The following is a 24,202-nucleotide window of genomic DNA, read 5'->3' as shown; positions in this document are numbered from 1 at the left end:
AATTCCTTATCTGAATCATTCATCATGGTAATATAAGGGAGGCTAGGAAAAACTGAGGCAGTGAGAATCGGGACACCTCATGGAGCTGTTCATTTTTTCAGTCTATTAAAATATTAATAACCATTTTCTGCAGCTCTTGATTTTCTCTTTAAACATGTAATTAAAACCAATTTTGATTGGCTGAAAAAAACAGCAATTACCCGAGTATCCTAGTTTTTCCCCGACTCAGTTCTCCCACCCTTTCCTAAACGATGCGTACTATAAGTTAATGTTATACACTAGCCTTAAAAGTTCCAATCATGCTAAGTTTTTCTCATTTTTAAAGTTTGTTTCTTATAGATATAACTAATATTTTGTTCCGTGTAAATAATGAGGGGTTCAATAATATGTACTTTAATGATACACTTACGCGCGCGCATACTATTAACATAAGTAATAAAGCTGTTTTGAAATTTAAGCATTTGATCAACCATTCTTATTTGCAAAACGTTTTTTCATCTAAGCGTTTAATCTATAATTGCACCTTTACATTAAGGCGTTTTAAATAAAGGAGCGATTTAATTACTAAGAATTCTTTTCTTGTAGAGGAAAAAAGAAATTCCTATGAGAAAAAGTATCGCTTTAAAAAAAAGTGTTGCGCAGAAAAGGAGCCGCAATCAAAAATACTACTCCTAAAAATTCCAATGTTAAAACAAAAAAATTGCAGTCACCAATTTACAAAATATATCGAGAATACATCACGCAAGCCCTTAACTACATTGCAGCAAGTGTGTAAAAACTGAAAACTAATGAAATAGTCAAGACAATTCAAGACAGATTATCTATAAAACGATTGAGATGTCTTCATTTCGATTTACACTAAAGCCGAATAGACTTTTTTGCATTAAATTAATGATAAAAAGATATGGGAGCCGACAGAAAAAACAATCGTTAAAGAATTTCGAAAAGCTAAAAAAATTTTCAAAGGCGAACGAATCGTATCCAGAAGTTTCTCACGCAGAATCATGAACACAAAACTAAACGGAGAATAAATCACATATGCTCATTCATCCATAATTATATCGCAACAAGTATGTTGCAGTCTGAAACTCTTCAAATAGTTACAGCTTTTATAAGATACGTGATCCCAATTAAGAATCCCTATCCATATTTTCTACAGAACTAAACAGACATTTACCCACTGAATAAATGATATAAAGATATGAAAACTAAGATAGAAAAGAATGATTGACGAGATTTGAATGGCTATAAAAGGTGAAAAAAAAAAAAAAAAAAAAAATAGAAAGAGAAGGAGAAATAGCCTTACCTAAAATGAACTTGCAGAAATTCAAATCAGTTGTTGGTTACGGAAAATGTCGCTTGTGGAAATTCTACCCGACTTTTAATGAAATCAGTTGAAAAATTATTTTACCAATTAACTGACTAAAGATATAAAGTAAAGGAATTTTATTTAGTAAATAGATATTTAAATAATTTCATCTATGATTCTAAACAGTTTTGAAGAAAGCATATAAAAGAATAAAGATTCTTTTGAATGAAAATTAGAATTTCAAATTGTCAAAGAAGAATACAAATTTAAAGAAGTAACAGGTACGTCTATAGCTATTTTCGAGTAAACGCGCAGTTAGTCGTTTCGACATTTTCTTGTTAACCCTTTATTTAGCAAAGCAAAAGAACCTAACAAGCAAAAGCGAAACGATATTTTGGATGTAACAGCCAACCCAAACGGTACGATACTTTGCGTTGCAAATATAATCCGCGTTAATAGAATTTTAAATTCAGAAGTACTTTTCCAGATTTGATGCATCAAAACTCAACGCAAAAATTTGAGCTTTTTTAAACGCGACATTAAAGATGAACGGTCTATAATATTCATTCTTAGGTATAATTCAATATCAGAACACAAGTCTTTGTATTTTAATCCATGCGGAATGTATAAAAATAAAGACAAAAGGCTTAAAGAAAATAAGTTAAATATTAAAATAAATTTCATGAAAAATTTATTTCATTAATAATTACATGGACGAGATTAATCAATTTTTAATGAGGTTTTATTATTTCTCTTCGTAATAATTCGTAACCCACAATAAATCATAAATGCCATAGAGGCCATTCAATAATGCGCTGTCGAGGTGTAATAACTTTTGCTCAGGGTGCGGCACCAATACTGATACTCACATTTATTTTAAATTTGAAAAAACGGAAAATTTATAAAAACATAGAAAAATTAATAGAATTTTGGAAACAATATTTTTTGATGCCAAAGCAATTTTAAACTTCAATATAGTCGCCATAATTCTCAACCATCTTCACAAGCCATGTCCGGAAGGCCACGCAGGTGTTCTTAACAAATTCTTCAGACATTAGCGTCCACTCCTTTTTAACATATGTCTTTAGGCTGGCCACGTTGCTGTGAGGCTTAACACAAGCCTTTCTCTTAACAAAGCCCCAGATCCCATAATCCATGTCAGGTCGGGTGAGTTTGGGGGCCACATTAAAGTTGACCAAAAGTTTTTGAAGTTCTCTTTGCAACTGGCCTGCGTTTTCTTGGTCTTGTGTCCAGGGGCTGAGTCCTGTTGCCATACATATTCAATATTTTTAAAACTAATATCAATCCATGGCTTCACAACAGTTTTCAGAACTTCCAAGTGCTCATTCTGGCCAATTCTGAGATCCTGAGGGAACCAGTAAGGAGGCATTCGCTTACCATCAGAGCCCACAACCCTAAGCATCATTGCTGACGCTGAGTGTTTTGTGGTATAAATGTAATGCACCTTTGAAGGACAGAATGCAATAAACCTGTCATTTCGGGGATTTTTAGACTGGTCAACGGTCCAATTCTCAAAAAAGAATTCGAACTGTGGATTTTAGCTTCTTCATTCAGGAGAATTTTTTTCTTTCCACGAGCTAGCCTTGACTATTTGGAGGCTTCTGAAAGGAGATGCACCTTCCTACAAACATAGTTGTGTGCCCAAAGCTATTTTAAAGTCTCTCATGAACCTTGAGCTTCATTCCTGTCTTCCTAATGCTTTTTAGTGGATTGTTATTGATATGATTTTGTTCTTGAAATTTTTAATGCGTTTGAAATTGTTTTAAAAACCTCGGAAAATTAAATTCATTTTCGTGAAAAATAACAACAAATGGGAGTCTCAGTTTTGGTGCTGCACCCTGTACTTCTGTATTGATTATCTGGTTGGAATTGTAAACACGATTTGCCTTTTTAATTAAGTTAAATAAGAGTTTTATATAAGTTAAATAAGAATTTTTAAAGAGTTATGTAGGTGCTAAGAAATAGGTTCTAAAAAGGCTCCCGTTAGAAAGCAACCTTTGCTTATAAAAATATTTTACGCCTTCCTGTTAACCTAACTTAACTCAATATCCAAACCTAACACCAAAGCTAGTCAACTTCCCCAATTCTCAACTTTAACACTACAGAGGATTTCCTGATCCCGAGTGTTTTGATGTATTGATGGCAAAACAAGATTTTGTGTCTCGCCGCGGCAAAAATATTAAAGAAGCTGGGTTTAATAGGTTACAAGCTTGTAAAACTCAAAAATGAGATTCCTAAAATTGACTTTCCCTCATCCCTTAACTTCGTTGAAGTTAATGCTATTGGTTACTGTAAGGCCACACTGGACTTTTTTTCATATCCTTATTGTCGCTATTACGTTCTGCTTCATCTAATAAGAGCAAAAAATTTGTTTAAGCCCGGTAAGTGAGGCAGTAAAAAACAGGCCAGTTACAAACTACTAAAAAACTTGAATATTGCGCGGCGGTTAGCAAATATATTTTCTACACAAGCACTAAAAGAAAATTACGACCATTTTCTCGAGGCAGTTCTTGATTCTTGAAGAAAATTCGAAAAATTTGTCTTATGATTTCTAATATGATCCTCAATGTCAAATGGTCGTTTAAATGCACCTTGTTTAATGACAATGGAAAAAGTTGATTTGCAAGACTTAAAATTGGATAATTTTTCTGACTGCTGATGTAAAAGTGTAACTTTATTTAACTTTTTTTTTTCTTTGAATAAATATTATAAAAAGAAATATATTCTTCGATTGATCATTATTTTTAAACAGCCCTGGGTACACCCTTTTTTCAGTGCATTTGTGTAAAATCAGTATTTATCCAAAGACTGGTTCTTTATTAAGAATTAAAATATATTTATCTTGTTGCGTAATTTGTACCTTGATTAAATTCATAAATTGTACAAACTTAGCTTTTAAAATACACGTTTGATTTTGATTCAAGACTCATGGACCGAAACCTATTTCTGCCTATCATAAAAATGAGATTGGCTTGAATACTGTGTAATATGAAGTTCCTAAATCAATATTTAAAAGACACAAGGAAAATACAAATACGTTTACAAATGAATCAAGAAAAGGTTTTGGTAATTGCAGCAATTTACCTCCTAATACTGAAAAAAAAAATAGTTGGCCTTATATTCAATTTTAAATTGTGTATATTTAAAATAACCACTATAGAACTTATGCAATTAGTATTTTGAACTGCAGAGAAAAATTAAATACATCATCTTTTTATCAAAGATGTTGGTATGGCTTCAATGAAGTGATACAGCCCATCTATGAAACGAAACCTTAGCTCTAAAAGGTAAACACCGAGTGCGAAGCATTACGAGTGGTGAAAGAGGCGTATACAACACTGGACGTTTTTTTTATACCTCCTATGTTCAAAAACGAGCTAAAGGATGGAGCACCACCACAGAAAATTTGTTTGTTTTGAAAACAGTTTGAAAACAGCAGTTTTGTTTACTTTGTGGGTTAGTCATTTTATCTACATATTAAATACTTTACACAAGAGTCAGATCAAAAGAAAGTACTTTCTAAATGGATACTTAACACTTAAAATGTTTAGTGTCAAGCAGTTTGTCCGTAATAAAAACTAATGTTAAACTGGGTACAAGGTTGGTATAACAAAATAAAGATTTCGATCATCTAAAAATATCTTCAAAATCCTGTTTGTTAAAGACGTAGCAATTGTCACCATTTTAATAATTAGCTTTACAAGTTCGTATCACCAAAAAACAAAATAATAGCATTCAAAATTCACTATCGACTAGAGAAAAGCGGGATTTTTAATGTTTTGTCAGAAAATACCAAAACGGTGCGTATTACCAGCATCATGAGGAACCAGTGTGTATGCCATTTTACATTTTTCACCTAAAATTAAATAACTGCTAGCCTCTTACAAAGTGTGCCATGGGATTTAAGCTTATGGGCTTATTCGTCCTCCATCATGGGGGACTTCGAATACCACATAAATTAGGCATAAAATAGGTAGCGCGAATAAAGGATTAAGGTCTTTTTTTACTCGTTTGTTTTAAAGGTTATTAACCATGAAAAATATTACCTTATTGATATTTATGATATTTTATGTTTTTCGTGGTGTGACTGCTCTTAATTACGATCCGAATTTCCATGGTACGACACCAAACATCACTGACTTACTTATTGGGCGTTGTTTAAGTTACCAAATTTTATCTGATCAAAATCGCAACCCAGCTCTATCTATTGAAGTGGACTGCAATCAAGTCACGAATTTGTTTATAAATAGCTTTTCCTACAAAGACTCTTGTAAAAATGAGGTCAATGAAACCAGTTACTCAGAATTATTTAAAATTATTACCAAAAATATTCCTTTAACAGATCAGGTATATTTTTCAAGTATCTTAATTAAATTATATGAGATTAAACATTAAGTAAAATTTAAAAAAAAATCAATTCTTTTACTCTTTATAAAATTGAATTATGCTTTGTATTATTTGAATTGTACCTTGCATATTTTGCACATACACACAGATTTTTAAACTATAATTTGTAAATGGTGTTTAGGCTCTATTTTGGTCAGGTACTAGAGAAATAGCTCATGATTATTCTCACATAAATGAAGATGTTTACACGCTAGAAGACACTTTTCCAGGGTATTTTAACATTATATATAGAGTTAAATTGTGTATTACATAGTATTGTAAAGTCAATGCAGAAAATATCATCAAAGAGCTGTCATGAAGGTCCTAGAATCTTAACAGTATTAGCAGCAGTTTAAGCTAAAAAACCTTATTAGATATTTAAACATGCTAAACATTAAACATGAAAATTATTTATGTTAAAGTAAATTGATAATATGCATAAAATATGCTACATAGTAAAACAAAACTGGGTTAGATCATAAACCGGTATAACTATAGACCAGTTTTTGTCAGAGTTGAATTACAATTGCAATTGTACACCTCTAAACTCAATAAAACTTATTTATAAGTTTACTCCATAATCTTAAGCTTATAAATAATTTCCTTCTTTCACCATTAATTATCAAAGTTCCTTTTTAATTTCTTCCAATTTTAGATTTGGATTAAGACTTTAAAGCAAAAAAATAATAAATGTTTTTTAGAAATTTTAGTGGAAACTGTTAATTGTTTTATTGGTTTAGTTTAAAGTGTTATAAAACTTTAGAAGATTTGATTTTTTCCAGCTTTAACAAGTTAACCTCTGCAAATGTTGCTTATTTTTATTCATTATTTATATTAATGAATTGCAATGTCCAGACATGTGAGTTGTGATGAAAATTGAATTTCTGAGGTATAATTTTCATAATTAAAAATTTTTTTTTGAATATGTTGGAAAGATTCATTGGTAACAACTTTTTTCATTAAAAAACTATATATTGAAGAAATCAAAAGCAGTATCAGTAATAATAATAAGCTTTATGCCCTTAACAGGTGCTATAACGCTTATTTCTATTATTAATGTAATATTTCTGTAGATAGATTTCTTATAAAAGAAATAAAGAAATCTGCTCAAATTTATGAATTGGTTTAAGAAAAAGGCTACCTTCTCTTAAAAGTTCAAACAGGTGTCATAAAACTTATAATTATTATAAGAAAATATTTGAAAAAAAGCCAAAGCTAAGATACCTGAAATGAAAAAAAAAAAAAAAAGGATTCAAATTTAGTATAGATTTAGATGAATATTCAAAACATGGTGGAAGATTTATGAATGTAAATCTTCATTTCAATGTAGAATTTGTTAATCTTGAATTAAAAAAAGAATTAAAGGATCATTTAAATCAAATGATTGTCTTAAAGTACTAAGAATAAATTGAGTTTGTTTAATCAAAGCTGAATCCACTGATGAAGTTTGCTCTACAACTAATGGTGCTTCTGTAATGGAAAAAATAAGGTTTCGGATAAGGTTAGGAAAAATAAGGTAAAATCAAGGTAAAGCTTGCTAAAGGTAAAGTACTTGTCATTAAACAATCTAAAAGCTCTTAAGCACTCTTCCAGGTTAAAAAAAAAATCTGTTTCAGAAATTATCTAAACACTTGCAGATTTAGTAATAAACAGGGAGCAAAAGTTCTTAACATGGAAAGCAGGAAGGAAAGAGATTATCTGAAAGTAATGTAAGGGGAATTTGGGTGAACAAGATGGGGTTATAAATGATTATTGGGATGTAAAAACATTAAAGGACTTGTTGACACAGTAATAAAGGAGAGAAAATTTCAAAGGATTGATTTCTAAAGGTGGGAATTGATGCTAAAAGTGGATTTTTAAAAATATGTTTATATATTTTAAAAGTGATAGAATGTTAAGTAAAAAAAAATAATGATAATAACATGAGGAAGGAATAGGCAATAAAAAATACGAAAATAGAGACAAAAAATAGTCACTGGGTTAGTTGAAAATGCAGCTGAATCTCATTTGAATCTTGAGAAAATTCACACTTTTTTAAGCTAAAGAATTTACATTACTTTGTACTTTTGGTATAAAATTGACCAATATATTTTTTTGAATTTGAATGTGGAGCATCAATACATCCTTACACTTGGTGTAACACTAGCAAAGAAGAAATGCAGGATTTTCAAACTCTTTGTTAGCTCAGAGCACTAGTATCTGTTCATCAGTTACCGCTTGCAAAGCTACCAGTAAAGACTTAAAAACAAAAAAAACAAACAAAAAAAAGCCAAGCTTTTAGCTGCATCTTATCTTAACTGCATACACCTGCTTGTTGACCTCCCTGACAATCCAAAGTTTATTGAGATTGTTGCTCCAAAGAAGCTTCATCCACTTAGTGGAAATAAAAAAAGAACTTATAATAATCTTGAAATATATTTGAAGCCCATGTATACCATTTTGTCATCAAATCAGTGGAAAATAAACACAGCATCAAGGTCACTCTCCAATCAATATGTAGTAGGATCAAGGAAATATGTTGCCATTTTTAAATGATAATTAAACATTTTAATGATATTTACATTTTCCTGATGAATTTTATTCTAATTTAAGATACTACAAAAAGTTTAATTTTTTTTTATTATTTCAACCATGTTTGGAAAAGGGGAACTAAAATTTTCTGGTTAACATCATTCCCAGGCTTCGATCACTGTAATTAATTAAAAAACATTCCTATTTTACACCAGTATGAGTATGAAAAAAATTTAAAGTTTGCACCATCTTTGTGAGTTAACTCCTTGAACTTCAAAAACCCATGTAATTATTTCACTACAGTGTGATTAAACTGAGTTAGCTAAGTAAAATTACAAATCTTCATAATTACTTAGTTTGTTGATATAGTTACTTGTAAATTAAATATCCTTTTTAAGCTCATAAAAGTTTTTCTGTAAAAATAAACTGAAATTTTTATAGTGCTCATTTTTGGATAAGTTATTTTCCATAAATGACAACAGGCCCTATATGTTTTTTGCAGGATTGCAGTAAATTAGTATTAATAGTTTTGGAATATGATACACTCATCTCAGATCATAGATTATCATTTTTAAGCCTGAACATTAGCCAAAAGTTGTTCAAACACAAGTGGTTTTCTTGTGTTAAGTATTTTATTTTATAATCCAATTATATTAAAGTCAAATACTCTTACAAAGCTAAGTATCATTTATAACTATTGATTTCAGATATCTTGCAAATTTTTTAACATGGTGTGGTTGCAAATATCCAGACCCTCGAACAAAATGTATCAAAGGAATAAACTATGACAAGTGTAACAAAAATTGTACTGCTGTGATGAATTCTTACTGGTCGCTTGCATCAAGAACAGTATGAAAAAATGTTCTCTGTTTTTATTATTGTTTGTTAGTGTGTAAATATTAGAGACAAAACAAAAAGTGAGTTGGTGGGAAAGAATTAGAGTTTTTTTTCTCAAAAAAAGTCAAACTAGTATGGATATCCCATGAAACATTTCTCTAAAATATTTTGTGTTAAAAATTGCACAGAGTAATAAAAATGAAAAGAAAATCACAAAATAAAGTTTCATTATTTTCTTTTCATTTCTATATTTTATAAGTTTATTAAAAAAGTGAAAAATTTTTTTTTCCATTTTCAAGTGTTTTTGTTTTTTTTTGTTTTTTACGTATAGTTTGCAGAAAAAGCAAAAGGGACAGCTTATGTGATGGTAAATGGAACAAGTGCTGACAACAACACAGCCTATTTTAGAGGAAGGTGACAACAAAGTTTGTTAAAAAAAAATAGAGCTTTAATCCACAAAAGTGGATTAAAACACTATTCATAGTAATTTTAGCTCTATTATCATAGTACTCTTATTTTTCCATGAAAGTAACTTAAAAGTATATACTATTTTAATGGTATATAGTATCATCTATATACACTGGTATTTTAGGGCTTAAAAATATTTTTTTTTATTAGGTAGATTATAGTTCTTAAAATATTCAAAGCCAGTTCAATACTGGTTTTGAACTAAATGCTTTGCCTCAATAAAGTAAAATTCTTTTACTTATTATATTTGTAATGCTTTTAGTATATTACCATTTATATAAAAGTATATTATTAAGTTTAAAGCCTTAACATTATATTGACATTTACTTGTTAATATTCATTAAGATAGTATGTATTATTTTAAAGATAATATATACTTCCTCTCAAGTAGTTTCAGTTTAGCAAACTAGATTTCTTTTGTAATAATTTTGTAATCTTACTGAGCCAATTCTTTTATATAAAAAGCTAAAATTATTGTTGGTTTTGAGAAATGTTTTCAGATTTTGGCTGTAATGCATTGGTATGTACTTGAATCTTGCTAATATGAATATTCGTAGGCATAAATCCCCACTTTTTATAATGGGTCAAATGAAATGACTATTTCAAGCCAAAATAAACTGGTTTGTAATGCCTCATTTAAATTTAGGTATTCTTCTCCAAAATGTATTTTTAAGTATGCATCAACTTATTTTATTATTTAGATAATATTGTGACAAGAGAAGTTATTAATATCTGAACACTGAACAACATAAGAAAGAGTCAATAACATTTATTTATACATATATTTTCCATAAATTTGAAAACAGCCCTATAATTGTTTTATTAAATGATGAAAATAAACTTGATGTGAATCAATTACATCATTTTCAGCAATTCATTAAAAAGTTCATTAGCAGGTAATTAAGTCTTGGTTTACCTTCTTATTTGGGTTGAAAAAAGCTGGATTTCTCCTAAACCTAATAATATCATTATACTCTTATTTCTATGACAACCACAATTGTTATGATAAAAATAGAATAATATTAATGTATAAGATGAATGAACTTTGACTTTCAAGGTCTAATAATTCAACATAAAACAATGAAAAAATAAACTTTAAAAAATGTTAAATTTCCTTTAGTTTTTTTGGAAAAATAGAGTTACCCACACTTGGAAAACAGAAGAAAGTGGTACATTTAATAGTTCTTGTGATTTTTAATCTTGATGCTAAGCGAAAGTAAGTGATTTTGTTTTTTTAAACTTTACACTTAACTGCAAAATTAACGTACCACTTATACATTTTGTTTGTTTAACAAAATAAAGTAAAATGATTTTTACAAGGCAAAACCTTGACTCATCTGTAAATAAGACCTGTCCCCAATCATGTATTTCCCAGTTCATATGCCTCCTTGCAAAAGCCAGTGTGTTTCTTCAGTGGTATACAGGCAATCTGGGACCGACCAGTAGCTGCTGCCTGAGGTTGTAAATTTAAAACACAAAGTCTTCTTCTTATGGTATCTTGACTAACAGCAGTTCCATGAACCTCAGCAAGTTCTATTTGGACACTTCGTGCAGTAGTGAGCTGTTCTCTCAGTGTTCAAAGCATTAAAAATTGGTCCTCCACATCATTGCTAGCTCGTGGTCTGCCTTGACCAAGTTGTCTAGTGTGATGATTGGTCTCTACAAGCCTTTGGAGAACCCTACCAACTGTTGTATGAGACATTCCAAATCTTCTACCAAGTTTGCAATTTGTTAATCCTTCATTGGACAAATTATCAATTACAACACATTCATCATGACTTAATATTCGATGAGATGTTTAGCTCAAATTACAGTTATCTTTTCTACTCTTAAAACAATTTAAAACCAATGCATACTTTTGTTTTAGAAATGAGGTTTAATTACAGTAAAGCCTGCTACTTATGAAAAGCTGCTATGATTTCAAAATTAAATAAGAGAAATGGAATAAAACCTACAAAAGATGTAACAATAAACATTATCATCATCTTTGTAATTGATAAATCCGGGAAATACACATTTTTCAAAATAAGTCGGAATTTATAAGTGGTGCGCTAATTTTGCGGTTAATTTTGCGGTGCATTTTATAAAAATTTTATAAATATGATTATAAAAGCTTTATGACTTTAAAAGAGATTTTTATAGTGATTTATAATTTTTTTTTTTTGTTTTTTCTTCTTATATTGGTTTATAAGTTTGGTTATTTAAAAAAAAAATACAATTCTAACTTTTTACTTTTAAAAAACAATTCTAATGTTTTTGAAAAGCAGCAATTTTTTATAATTTTTAAAATAGCTTTTATATTTTCTATATAAAGGGAAAAGTGTGGAACAGGTTCACTGGTTGATTTGGTTTCAGATGCCAAAAAATTTGGAATTAGAAATGTTGAATGTAAGGATGAGCCAAGGTAATTTTTTTAAATTTTTGATTTATTTTTTTTCTCTTGTTGACAAATGTCAATAATATTTTTTTGGAATATTTTTGAGAGTCATTTAAAAATAAAAAAAATTAGCTTATAATGGTTTATGTGTATAAATAAAGCTATAAGTTGTTCCTGTGGATTATTTTAATGTCCTTAGCCATGAAATGTTGAGGTTACAAACACATTTTAAAAGAAGGCTATAATTTTGTGTTTGTTTGATAGTCTCTGTCTCAGCTCCTTCTTTTTCAAATAAATTGAAATTTACCTAATTTTCAGCAAAAGAAGATTTGAGGCCAAGTTCTTTGAAATTTCTGCCTACTTTTTTAAAATATTGGAGAATGTGATATCATTATTACTTGTCTAAAGTTAAAATCAACTTTGTTAGTGTCTATAATTAACAATGGAAAGCTTTTAAATCGACCCTCAATTTCTCTTAATAATTTTTTTAGGGATACGCTGTTTTTATTGTGTGCAAAGTATCCTCATGCAAGGGAGTGTAATGCATTATCAAATGCTGACAGACCTATGTAAGTTCTTTTAATTTAAATAAATCAAAATTAGAAACCATTTTAAAATGGGTTATTTTTTATCAAATTACCAATAGTAAATCAGCTACTTTTAAACTGTTTAGATACTACACATCAGAAGTATATTTTATAATTAAAGTAATTGTTTATGATATCATAATAAAGTTTAAAAAGATTTGCATCATACAGCTATTTAAAATAATTCTGTTTACTGTATTTATCTCCAATAAATAGAAATGTTAACTCATTTAGTTTGCACACAAAATCAAGAGTGTTAACCTTTTTTTTTTTTTAAGTTTGTATTTCTCAATCATATTTCATTTATTTTTATTAACAAATTGCAAGTTTAAAAATAAATATTGCAAGTCACTGTCAATTCACTGTGTTATTTTATATTACTTAAATGATTTTTTTTTTGTCATTAGTACTGTTTTTGTAACTAATTACAACCTATGTTCATAAAAATCATGAACTTTATTTTGTTTGCCAGTTATGAGAATGTTTGTTTTGTCATGAAACATGTTTTATTTTTTTTTTGCCAATTAAAGAAAATAATTATCTAATATATATATTATACTAATTTGAACTAACATCAATTATCAAAATTTGCAAAAGTTTCAAAAATCTGCTTTAAATTCTGTCACTGAGTTTTGAAAATGCACAATTCTGAATGTAATTGACATTTTAAAAAGCTTTCCTGCACATGAAATTTTAAAAAGTTTTCTTGCACATGAAAATTGTGTTAAGAGAAAAAGATTTTTAAAAATTTAGTTTAAAAAATTTTTTTAAGAATGTATTTTATCAAGGCTGATTGCTTTGCAAAATCTTCCTTCACCACACATTAATTCTCATTATTGTGACATAATTCTCAAAATTAAAGTATTTTTTCTTAACGTTTATTGGGATCAAATGGAGTCACAACAATTTGAAAATCATAAAATCATAAAATCTTGTCTTAAAACAAATAACAAATAGCTAAGACTTGCTTAAAAAAGTCAAAATAGTATTTTATTTAATGATACCAACACTTAACTCTAGTTCAAATTTTATTTTTTCTGATGGGGGTGCGGATTGTGATTTTTAAAATTTGTTTATAACCATATTTGATATCCATACAAATCTGTATGTTCAAGAATTGTTTTTCAAAGTTTCTGTTGTATTGATTTGAAATATGGTGGATCCCACAGGAAATTTAAAATAAGTGCATTTTTTCAAATGTTTTTCTAGTTTTTGAATATGGATTATTAAACATGAAAGCAATGGTTCCTTATATGTGTAATTTTAGAACAACTGACAGAAGCCGTCAAGAAGTTACAGTTTGGATTGGTCACGCATCTCATTTAAAAAATCAGTATGTGATTGAGTCTTTGAAAGAATTAGAAAAATGAAATTAATGTGGCTTTTAGCCCATATTATTCCAATATGTGATTAGATTCTTTCTCAAAAGATCAATTGAGCCTTTGAAAAAGCAGCAGAAAATATGAATGTCATGGTTAATTTGGTTGATTTTAGCAAAACTAAGAAATCCAAGGAAGTGAATGGATTGCCAAACACAATTTCCTTTTCAATTTCTTCTTCAAATTCATCTTCAATTTCTACTTCAAATTCATCTTCAATTTCTTCTTCATATTCAACTTCAATTTCTTCTCCATAAGTAAACATTCAATTTGAAGTATTTTGGAAATTTAAAATGTTTGTACTTTTAGAGAAATTTAAAGTTAAATATCTAGCATCAAATAAAGACAAATTGCAACAGTTTGCCAGTAACCAACATATACTGCCCAACTTAAAGATAAACTCAAAGAGTCTGAAAAAGCTACACCAAAATTACCCATAATTATAAACATATTAGTGACCATTACGATTTTTTAAAAAAAAATCTTAGGCATTAAAATTTTAATATGAATTTTTCTAATGTGAAATCAAAAACTGTAGAATCCATCATATTTTACAGAAATTTCACCATATTTTACAGATTGTGATGGTTCTACATTACTTGACAAATCCTTAAAGAATTTATGTTAAATTTAATGGCATTTTTCCAGGTTTATGTTAATTTTAATTTATGTTAAATTGAATTTATGTTAAATTTAATGGCATTTTTCCAGATTTAATGTTAATTTACTTGAAATTGTAAACATAAAATTATTTTTTAATCTTCAAGTAAGCTAACATTTAATCCTAAAAAATGTTATTAAATTTAAACTAAGTTTTTTTAGTGCTGGTGATTAGTTCAAAAGTATTCAAAAAAGTGATACCAAAGCCTGCATTGAAACTTAGCATTTAAGTTTTAATGCTGCAAAAAATTTTAAGGCATAATGGTTGTATATCATTTTTTATATTTTTCACCACAAAGCAGCAGAATGCCACAAGGTACTACAGCAGTATGGGTTTAGTTTTCTCCAATTTACTAACATAAATGCAATTAATAAATCACACAGGCGAAAAATCTTTTGTTGGTAATGAATTTTTAGCGATCAAATGGTGATAGTAAATTATCTTGTGCTGTATTAACCTACCAGCATCAAAGTAATAGCTAATTATGTACTAACTTATCATCTTCCAGAAAAAGATAATCATTTAAAATAAACTCGTTTGTTTGAATTTTGTTTTAAACATAATTTGAGTTTTCTGAAAATCTTTATTATCAACTCTTTATTCAGAAAAAGCTGAATAAGTTGTGCTTTTTTTTTTTTTTTTTTTTACCAAGAATACTATAGAGATTGTAAATAGACTAAGTAAAATATAAAAAGTATAGAAATTATAGAAGTTAAAAATACTTATATTTAGATGGAAGAGCGTTTTAATTGGTCTTTCTGTGATTTTGTCTGCAGCAGTTTTTGTGTGATTTTAACGAATGTTACTTAAATTCAATTTGAAAGATCCTGCTTTTGTTACAAAAATTATTAAAAAAATTTTCTTACTAAATATTTACTTACATGTAGAAATATCAAATTTAAACTATTATCATTTTTTAGTTAAAAAATTTTAGTTTTTAGTTGTATTTTATGTTTTGTATTTTTATGTAAAATGAATATATATATATTTTTATTTTAAGTTTTTTAAAAATTCTCTAGCTGTGTTTAGAAAATTTTATTTAGAAAATACTCTAATAGAAACTTTTTAAGATTTTTTTTTTACATAAATCAAAGAGTTTATAAATTTTTATTGATTTTTTAGAGATTGATATTGTAATTTTTAAGAAAAAGTGGAAAAAAAAAAAATTATTTGCTGAATAATTTAATACTGTTGTTTTTATTATGTTTATGTTGACATTAAAACATATTTTGTTAATAAAAATTTTTTATAGATCAAAAATCTGGATATTGTACATCCTTGAGTAAAATGTGTTACCCATTGAAAAAATCTTTCTGGATTTGTTATTAGTTGCTGTGTTATAACCATTAAGAATTTCTGTTTTATTGATATGTTTAACATTGTGTTGTATTTCCTTATTGTTTTGCTGTTACATCATTTTAAATAAAACTCAATATTTATAAAGTCCATATCATTTCTTTTTGTTAATGAAATTTGTAAAATTTCATTAAGAAACGGTGATAGCAAAGAGATGCTAGGTTTGATATATTTAAATGGAAGAGCTGACAAGAGTAACAGCAATGCAGTGTTTGATTTGATGTTTAAAGTCAAAATGTTCATTTATGATATCAATAAAGATGTCTACATATCCTGATGCATGAAAAGCTGTAAATAGTCAAGGTTAGGACATTTATTTCAATACTTTTATGTTTCTTTTATTTTATTAGTATTGGTTGATTTATCTCATATAACTAAATAAAAGAAAAATTTTTTTTTTGAAGCTTTGTGTTTCATTTTATCTTTTTTATAAACTATTTTTATTATCTACTTTGTAAAAAAATAATCACCATTTAGTGTTATTTATCATTTTGTTACTAAGTGAGTTTTTTGAAACCACCATATTTATAATGCATGAAAGTATTTAACGTTTTTAATAATTCTTCAATTGCTTCGTTTGCTTGTAATTCTTTTTCCTTCATTTGCAATTCTTTGCATTCTTTTCATTTTTAGCGCAGCTAAGAAATTAAATTCTGCTTTTGTTTTATAAGTAAATTTTAATATTTAATTCTCATGCACTGTGCACATATTGACATTTTCAAATGATTTTCCTTTATGAAAATACGTTTTATTTATTTTATATGGCCTTGGTTATTGATTAAAGTTTTAAATAAACATCAGTCTGCCTGCTGAGACTTTGATGTATTAAACCAATAAGCAAGTTATTTTATTTTTACTTCATTTCCAGCAAAAATTGTAGGAAAAACTGAATTTTGAATTTAAATTTATTTGTCAATAAGTAGATTTAAAATAGCTCATGTAAATAATTACACAAGGTGTTTATGCTAATGTGAAAGATATCACATAAGTGAAGATCTCTTAACCTTGCAGAAGTTTTGTCATAGTTGTGTATTGTACTTAAAATGGATTTACTGAAGAATAAACCACAATTACTTAACATTTTGTTTTTCTATTAGCCTTATGTTTTTTTTGCTTATACTTGTAATTCTATTTTTTCACATATTGCATGTATTTTAGTTATTACTTGGAAAAAGTATTTTTTTACAATTTGTAAATGAAATAAAGCATTTCACATTGGTATAAAAAATTAATCAACTCCAAAAAAGGAAAATTTAAAATAGATAAGTTTTGTCACTTACTGTCTGTGAATAAGATTTGATAACAATATTCAAGTGGGTCTGTCACTTTGAAAGATTAAATTTTAATTACAGTTATGTTTTGGAAATCAGCAGAAAAACCTAATAAATGATTTACTCAGTTTGAACTTTATTAAGTTCTATTATTTAGTAAGGTGTAACTCTTATGGATAAAGCTCTTCCCACAAATTATTAATTACATGCTTTTAAAATTTCACAGTTTTTTAAAAATATTCTTTTTTTCATAATTGTCATTAAAACAACCTAATGTTACTTATACCAGTAAATCTCATAACAATTCAATGCTCAACTTTTGGTTCCTTTTTCTATTACAAATTTTAGATATAAGTATACTTAGATTTATCTAACTCTGTTTCAGTGCTAACAAGTATTTAGCTTGCTATTTTTGTCTCTATTATTACTGAATTGATAAACTTTCACATATGTATTTTTTTTTTTCAATAAAGGTGAATAAACATTTAAAACATGTTTTATGGAGTAAAAAATGTTTAAAATGATCTCAAATGTTCTTCCTATCATTGTTATATTCATTTTTTTGTTTTCCCAAATTCATTTAGGTTCAATTAAGAGTAAATGTCATTCATTTTTTAGTTCCATCAATTTTCCAAAACTTGAGTAAAAAAGCAAGAAGCTTAATAGGGAAAGTTAATTTTGTTGATGATGTCTGGAGTCATTGGAGTCCATTATTATTGTTTAATTTTTTTGTTCATTTTAGAGTCTTATATTATTTAGGTTGCTGAAAGAAGTTTTGTTTGTATTTTTGTTATTTGTGATGTTTTTTTTTCTCTGTAACTGAAGTTTTATAAGATTCCATTTGTGTTAATTGAAATGCTTCTTTAAAATAGTACAAAAATACTCATAATAAAATCAAATCCTGTAAATTAAATTTCCATTTACTTAGTTTCTTGTTGTTAAATCTTATTTCTGAAAAGATTTCCTTCGTACTAACTCTTTTTTTTTTTTTAATGCATATTATAGTGAGACCTGATGTTATTGATATTTTTTAAGATCTATTTTTTTAAAAATCTTTTTGTAATCTGAATACTGGATGTTTTTTAAAAGCTTTTAATGTTATTTTATTCTTTTTGTTATTTCCTTTAAATTTTTTTTCTGTAATATGACTTTTCAGAATGCTAGTTTATATGTGCAAATAGTTCTTCTCAAAAATAGCAACTGTTTAATTTGTATCATCCCTGTATTTACTTTTTATTTTGAAAAGTATTATGCTATTACGGTATGTTAAATAATACAGTATTGTTTAGGAAACTCATAGAAAAGATCAAGCAATCATCAAATTGTCTAAAAAAAAAAAATTATTTTAAAAGTTATAAAAACAAACATATGTGTTAAACTTTTGTTAAAGTGAAATAAATTTAACAATATTTTTCAGCTATAAATTATGACCAATTGAAATGTTTGCACCAGATTTTTATTTGTTTTCTGTTTTTAACTATAATTTCCATTACTTCTTGTAATACTTTCTTTTAAAAGGGTCTTATGGGGGTTAAAATAAATTCTAATCATGTTTTATTGCTTTTCCAGAGATGTTCTTCATTTGTGTTGCATTGCTTACCCTTATTCCAAAGTTTATTGAGAATGCTGGTACAACTCAGAATCTTAGAGAGATATTTATTGGAAGATGTTGGCACTATCAAGTACTAGCCAAAGAAAATAAAATAGATGAATTGAAAATAAAAGTGAATTGCACAAAATTGTGGGATGAATTTTATGCAAGTTTTGCTTTTAAGAATCCTTGCGATGTTTCAAAAGATAGCTATAAAAAGTTTTTTGCCATGTTAGACAATCCAAGAAAAATTAAAAATGTATGTGATCTTTTACACTTATTTAAATAATAAAATGAAGATTGCTTTTTTTTATTTTATTGGTTTCAACAATTGGTTAACTTAAAATAATATTTGCATATGTCTCCAGAACAAACTTCAGAATAAACAAGTTTCCTTTGAATGATGGTATTAGAAATTAAAGAATTTTTTCCAGGCATTATTTTGGTCTGGATCTAATGCCCTTGTTCATCAGTTCACATTCATAAATGATCAATATATTGTGCTTGAAGAAACAATCACAGGGTAAGAGTTATAACTAATCCTTAATTTATCATTTTATATATTTTATTTAGAATTTGTAATTTTCTACTTATAAAATCTTTTAAAAATCCTTGATGATAAAATGTAGAGTAAATACTTCAACCTTAAGCTATATGGTTCTTATCCTCTGAGTATTATAAGAAAGAAAACTATGGTTCTTATCCTCTGAGTATTATAAGAAATAAAACCTATGCCTGATGCACCTGAACTTAAATATTTTTTTTAGAATTATTTTAATGTGGTAAATTTTATGGGATTATTTTTTAGTCAAGAATTAAATGTTTGTTATATTGAATATCTTTCTTTGAATTAGATACTTGATGAATGAGTTGATTTGGTGTGGCTCACCAAGTTCACTTGACGGTTTGAACTACACAACATGCAACTCAAAGGATACTTCATGCAATGCAATGTATCCTGCATGGTATATTGCATCACAAAAGGTATGAGGTATGACTTTTAGTTTTATAGGTGATTAAAAAAAAGTAAAATTGTGTTCTAGAAGTATATTACAATATAGAAGTACAGTAGAGATTCTCAGTCCCTAAATCTTTCACAATTAAAGAAATGACATCATGAAACTTTTTGCTTCAGTTAAATTTGGGAAGACTTAATAAAATGCTTGTGATGAGTGTAATAGAAAAAAAGATTTGAGCAATACTGTTTAAAACTGCGTTCAAAATTTTCATGCATGAAAAGTGTTAAATTTTTCAAAGAATTTGTTAGTACTTAGTAGCTTCAAAACTCATTTACTATGTGATATCTGCCTGAGTTCTAATTTTAGTTCTAAAACATTTTATTTTGTGGTCTGAAATAAAACTTTTCATTAGTAAAGATTTTATTTGTTTGAGTTTGTAAAAAGTAAGCAATATGATAGTTTTAACTCTACAAGTTTCTCTGCAAGTTTATCTTTAATATTGTTTCCAGTTTGCTGAAAGAGCAGCAGGTGTCTCACATGTCTTGCTTAATGGCAGCAGATCTAACAATCATCCTGCGTACTATAAAGGAAGGTAGTTTTTACAAAATACTTTATCCTGTAAAATTCGAAATAATGATGTCATTTATTTACAACTGTAAATCAAAAACTTTTTTTGTATTTTCTAACTGTTTAATCTAAAATATTTCATTTTTATGGTCATCATTTAGCTGAAATTTTATCATTAAGGTCATTGGTTAAAAAGTCATCAGATAACATAAACGTCATAAAGATTTTAGAAATTTTGCTAATTTTATTCTTTAGTTTCTTAATAATGTGTTATTATTTTTCTGGCTTTAGTTTTTTTCGTACTGTTGAAGTACCTTTCTTAAAAGTAGAGAAGTTGGTAGCATTAGTTGCAACAACCATTGGAACACAAATAAGGTAATTTTTTAGTTGGAATTATTCCATATCTTTTCATGTTTTTAGATGGTTAAGAAATAAATTATTCCATATATCTTCTCATGCATTTAAGTGTTTAAGAAATAAACTGTTTCATATAATTTTAACTTTGGATTTTAAACAATTCATGTTGATAGAAAAAATTTATTGTTGGGTGCTGTTATTGCTAAGAAACAAAAAGTATCTTTTTAAGTATCTATTTTAATCGTTCAGCATTTGTATTATTATTACAATTGTATTAAATTTTTTCTTAAACTTTAATACCTTCCTTTTATCAGAATTCTGTAATATGTTTAAATTTCTGTAAATATTCTTTAAAATTACAGATTTTTTCAAAAAAAATAAAGAAAGAAAGAAAGAAATAATCACATTAAAACAGCTGTTAGCAGTCTAAAAAATTATTTTTTTAACCATCGTTGGCGGGAGTGTTGCTGCGAGTTTTGTTGTTTTTACGTAGATTACGTCGTTCCTCTTATTTACTCTTTCATTTCTAAACTTAGATATGTATTTTCATTAAGGAAGCATAAAATAGTAAAAGGAACGTTTTTTGTTATACATTTTACACGGTTTGTTATGAAGGTGTGTATTAAATTTATTATTATTTCAAATTTTATTATTTTTATAAACGGTGGCACGTCGATTACACAGGAATTTTATTTACGGCATTATTTCCTGCGATTATTTTCTCGGTCGAGCTTGTTTTATGCAACAATTAACAAGCTGTATTTTTAACATTTGGATAATTTATCACTCATAGTGTTTATTCTTCATAAGTTTTCCTTATAGATGAAAATATTTATCTTATCTGAGACAAATGCATTTTTTGCAATTGCAAACATTTCAAAGTTCGTTAAGCTGTTATTACATAAAAACTACTTTGTTACTAAAAACCTTTACAAGATTTTTACTTTATTTTTTAGAGAACACTGCAAATCTTCTTCTTCTTCTTTACGCGAATTAGAGAAAGATGTAGCTAAATTAAACATAACATTCGAATGTGTTGATCAACCAATGTGAGTTTTACAAAAAACTTCCCTTTTTTGTTGTCATGCTTGTATTTTAACTCCAACATTATATTCCCCCTCCTCCTACCCCCACATATCCCACTATAGTTAAGAACACTAAAAAATTCATTTCTTTTTAAAATATAAAATTAATCTTTACACTACATTTTCCTTTATTTCATCGACTTTTTCTAGACGTTTATTGTCTTTCGGAACTTATTACTTGTGCTAAAACCAATTTCCAAAATGTTAGCGGGTGGCTTGCGCCATTTTTTTGCTATTGTTTGTTGTTGGAGATTTCATTTTTAACTTCTTTCAAAACAAATAATTTCTAAAGACTACCGACATTATTTTTGTTATTACTTCGCTTTCAAAGGAAAAACTTATGTTTAAAAACGAAAGATTTTTCAATTACGTCACAAATGCGAAAATAAACTTTTATATAATACAATAATGTATAATAGTTTATATAAATACAATATATATATAATAGTTTATATAAATACAATATATATATAATAGCATAGTGAATTAGTTGAAGTTTAAGAGGAAAGAACCAAAATTTTTATTTGCTGATTGTTCTTAACGGAAAATGAATAAAAGTCTTCTAACAGTACAAAGCATTAGTGGACCTAGCATTCTAATTATTTCAATTAAGTAAAAAATTTATCAAACAAGACTAAGAAGAAAAATAGGCCATTGATGTTGTAAATAAAGTATAGAGCAAATACTTCAAATTTTTTTTTGAAAACCTTAAGAATGCAGAAATTTTATTGGTGTTAATTTTACTGACGGTTTTATCTTCCCAAACTAAAAGGAAAAGTGTAAAAGAAAGTGAAAAAGATAAACTGTTAGACTAGTGTTTTCCAAACTCTTTTGTGTCATGCCCCATCTAAACATTCTTATTATTAAATTCTTATTATATCTCTTAAAATAATGTATATGTTTGTATATAATTTTTAACATTTAAAAATCGAATTGCTTACTGAAAATATTAAGGGTCGCTGTACTGGTAATTTAAACTTTTGCTTTCTGGCCGTTGGGTTATACGATAGGAAACACTGTGTTAGACTATGTCGTTTGTGCCTTAATCCGAAGTTTGCCACTTGCAATTTTTTTAAATGTTTCGCTTTACTCGGTGTAAGGCAAATTCCGAACATGTTTTGACCAACGAAAACTACTAATCTTAATGATATTTATCTTATATTTAATTATCTTTTATTTATCTTTTATATATTTATTTTATTTGAAAATATAGGGAAATTGACAATATCTTCAAATATGTTACCAGAGATGTAACAAAAAAGTCGTAAAACTTTATGAAGTTCTTTTCTAAGTGAAGGTTTTATTTTAAAAAAACGCAATTTTTTATACAAAATGTGACCCATTCAAAAAGACTGCTTTAATTTTTTTTTTTATACAAATTAAGTACAACATTTTGTTGTTGATGATTTTAAAACTGGTCAAAAATATTTTGAAAAGCTTCGAAATATTTATGAACAAAGATAAATTGAAAATTAAGATAGCAAAAGTTGGCTGCGGTGATTTTTTTTTTGTTGCATTTTTCAAATTTTAAATGTTCATGTATTTCAAAAGGTTGGTTCTAAGAATTTATTGCATCAAAATGCCTCATGCCCCTGAGTGTAATCATAAACAAAGTCTGCTTGGAGATCCTTCTCCTTCCTCAACTGAACTTGAAGATGTAAGGTAAGAATGCGTTAACTTTTAAACTAAGAATCGGTTCTCGTTCAATTTGCATTTTTAATTTAGTTTTTTTTTTTAACATTGTTTTTGAATACGTTTAAGTTTTGTGTTTCTTTGTTATGAACAAGCTTTAGAAAATTGTTGTTTTTATTTTTGAGTTACTTCTCTCATTCGCATCACATTATAGTGAGTTAAGACTCTTGTGTTTAATCACCAGACTCTTTTGTTTAATTACCAGTCTCTTGTATTTCAGGTTATGGAAGATATCATGCTTCACTCTCGTCGCAGTTGTTGTTTCAATTTTGCTTTTTGTTGGTATGATTATTATACGGAAACATTTCTTTCATAAAAGCTTTCGTTTAAACTATAGTATTTCCTCAAGTAAACCAATCGTTAATGATGTCTGATGGAGTATTTTATTGGAATGTTTTGCTCCTAACGGTAAATGTCCATATGCTCCAAGTGGTGGAAGTGAATGTCAACAACTATATATAGGAGATGTTATTAAAACGATTTGCGTCGATTTTAGACGATGAACAAGTAGAACCTTTTTTCGCTGTGCTATACATATTTAGTTTCTTAAACTTATCATTTTTCATACGTAGACATCAATGTAAAACTGTTAAAAAGCGCATGTTTCTTTAAGTGGCTTCTGTTTTTACGTTTCTTTATAAAAACGGTTATCTCACTGTTTAATTGATGCGTCTTGTAAGAAAAAAAGGCAAAAAGTATGAGAAAAACTATTGACTCACTTTTAGAAAATAACGATTGATTTTGTTTAGAAACGAGCGTTCGCGGTTTCTAAACTTGAGCGACGACGA

General features: G+C 27.6%; 2 protein-coding genes across 10 annotated transcripts; both read left to right on the top strand.

Moving 5' to 3' along the window:
* Positions 1-591: 591 nt before the first annotated feature.
* Positions 592-15,913, top strand: LOC145195531 (ADP-ribosyl cyclase/cyclic ADP-ribose hydrolase-like). Of its 6 annotated transcripts, none has more exons than XM_090080518.1 (9): positions 592-1,590; positions 1,664-1,728; positions 8,935-9,076; positions 9,396-9,478; positions 10,653-10,748; positions 11,847-11,936; positions 12,401-12,478; positions 13,764-13,829; positions 15,269-15,913. In XM_090080518.1, exons 3-9 carry the CDS (start codon positions 9,044-9,046, stop codon positions 15,324-15,326), a joined length of 504 nt encoding a protein of 167 aa, XP_089936644.1. In that variant the 5' UTR covers positions 592-1,590; positions 1,664-1,728; positions 8,935-9,043; the 3' UTR covers positions 15,327-15,913. The 6 variants fall into 6 exon arrangements, with proteins under 6 accessions (XP_089936644.1, XP_089936639.1, XP_089936641.1 ...); XM_090080513.1 differs by lacking the exons at positions 592-1,590; positions 1,664-1,728 and adding exons at positions 4,961-5,677; positions 5,859-5,947; XM_090080515.1 differs by lacking the exons at positions 592-1,590; positions 1,664-1,728; positions 15,269-15,913 and adding exons at positions 4,961-5,677; positions 5,859-5,947; positions 14,953-15,063.
* Positions 15,914-16,021: 108 nt separating this feature from the next.
* Positions 16,022-24,031, top strand: LOC145195515 (ADP-ribosyl cyclase/cyclic ADP-ribose hydrolase-like). Of its 4 annotated transcripts, none has more exons than XM_090080509.1 (9): positions 16,022-16,195; positions 18,733-19,013; positions 19,189-19,277; positions 19,609-19,738; positions 20,223-20,305; positions 20,572-20,655; positions 21,594-21,686; positions 23,274-23,384; positions 23,635-24,031. In XM_090080509.1, exons 2-9 carry the CDS (start codon positions 18,735-18,737, stop codon positions 23,786-23,788), a joined length of 1,023 nt encoding a protein of 340 aa, XP_089936635.1. In that variant the 5' UTR covers positions 16,022-16,195; positions 18,733-18,734; the 3' UTR covers positions 23,789-24,031. The 4 variants fall into 4 exon arrangements, with proteins under 4 accessions (XP_089936635.1, XP_089936636.1, XP_089936637.1 ...); XM_090080510.1 differs by lacking the exon at positions 16,022-16,195 and adding an exon at positions 16,669-16,729; XM_090080511.1 differs by lacking the exon at positions 16,022-16,195 and adding an exon at positions 16,757-18,424.
* Positions 24,032-24,202: the final 171 nt, after the last annotated feature.

This window comes from Hydra viridissima, unplaced genomic scaffold (assembly GCF_058129835.1).
Source record: "Hydra viridissima isolate aposymbiotic clone 2 unplaced genomic scaffold, HvirCarnegie_v1 scaffold_2, whole genome shotgun sequence".
Lineage (NCBI taxonomy): Eukaryota > Metazoa > Cnidaria > Hydrozoa > Anthoathecata > Hydridae > Hydra > Hydra viridissima.
The sequence above is the reverse complement of the archived record's forward strand: the minus strand, read 5'-3'. Positions and strand labels throughout refer to the sequence as shown.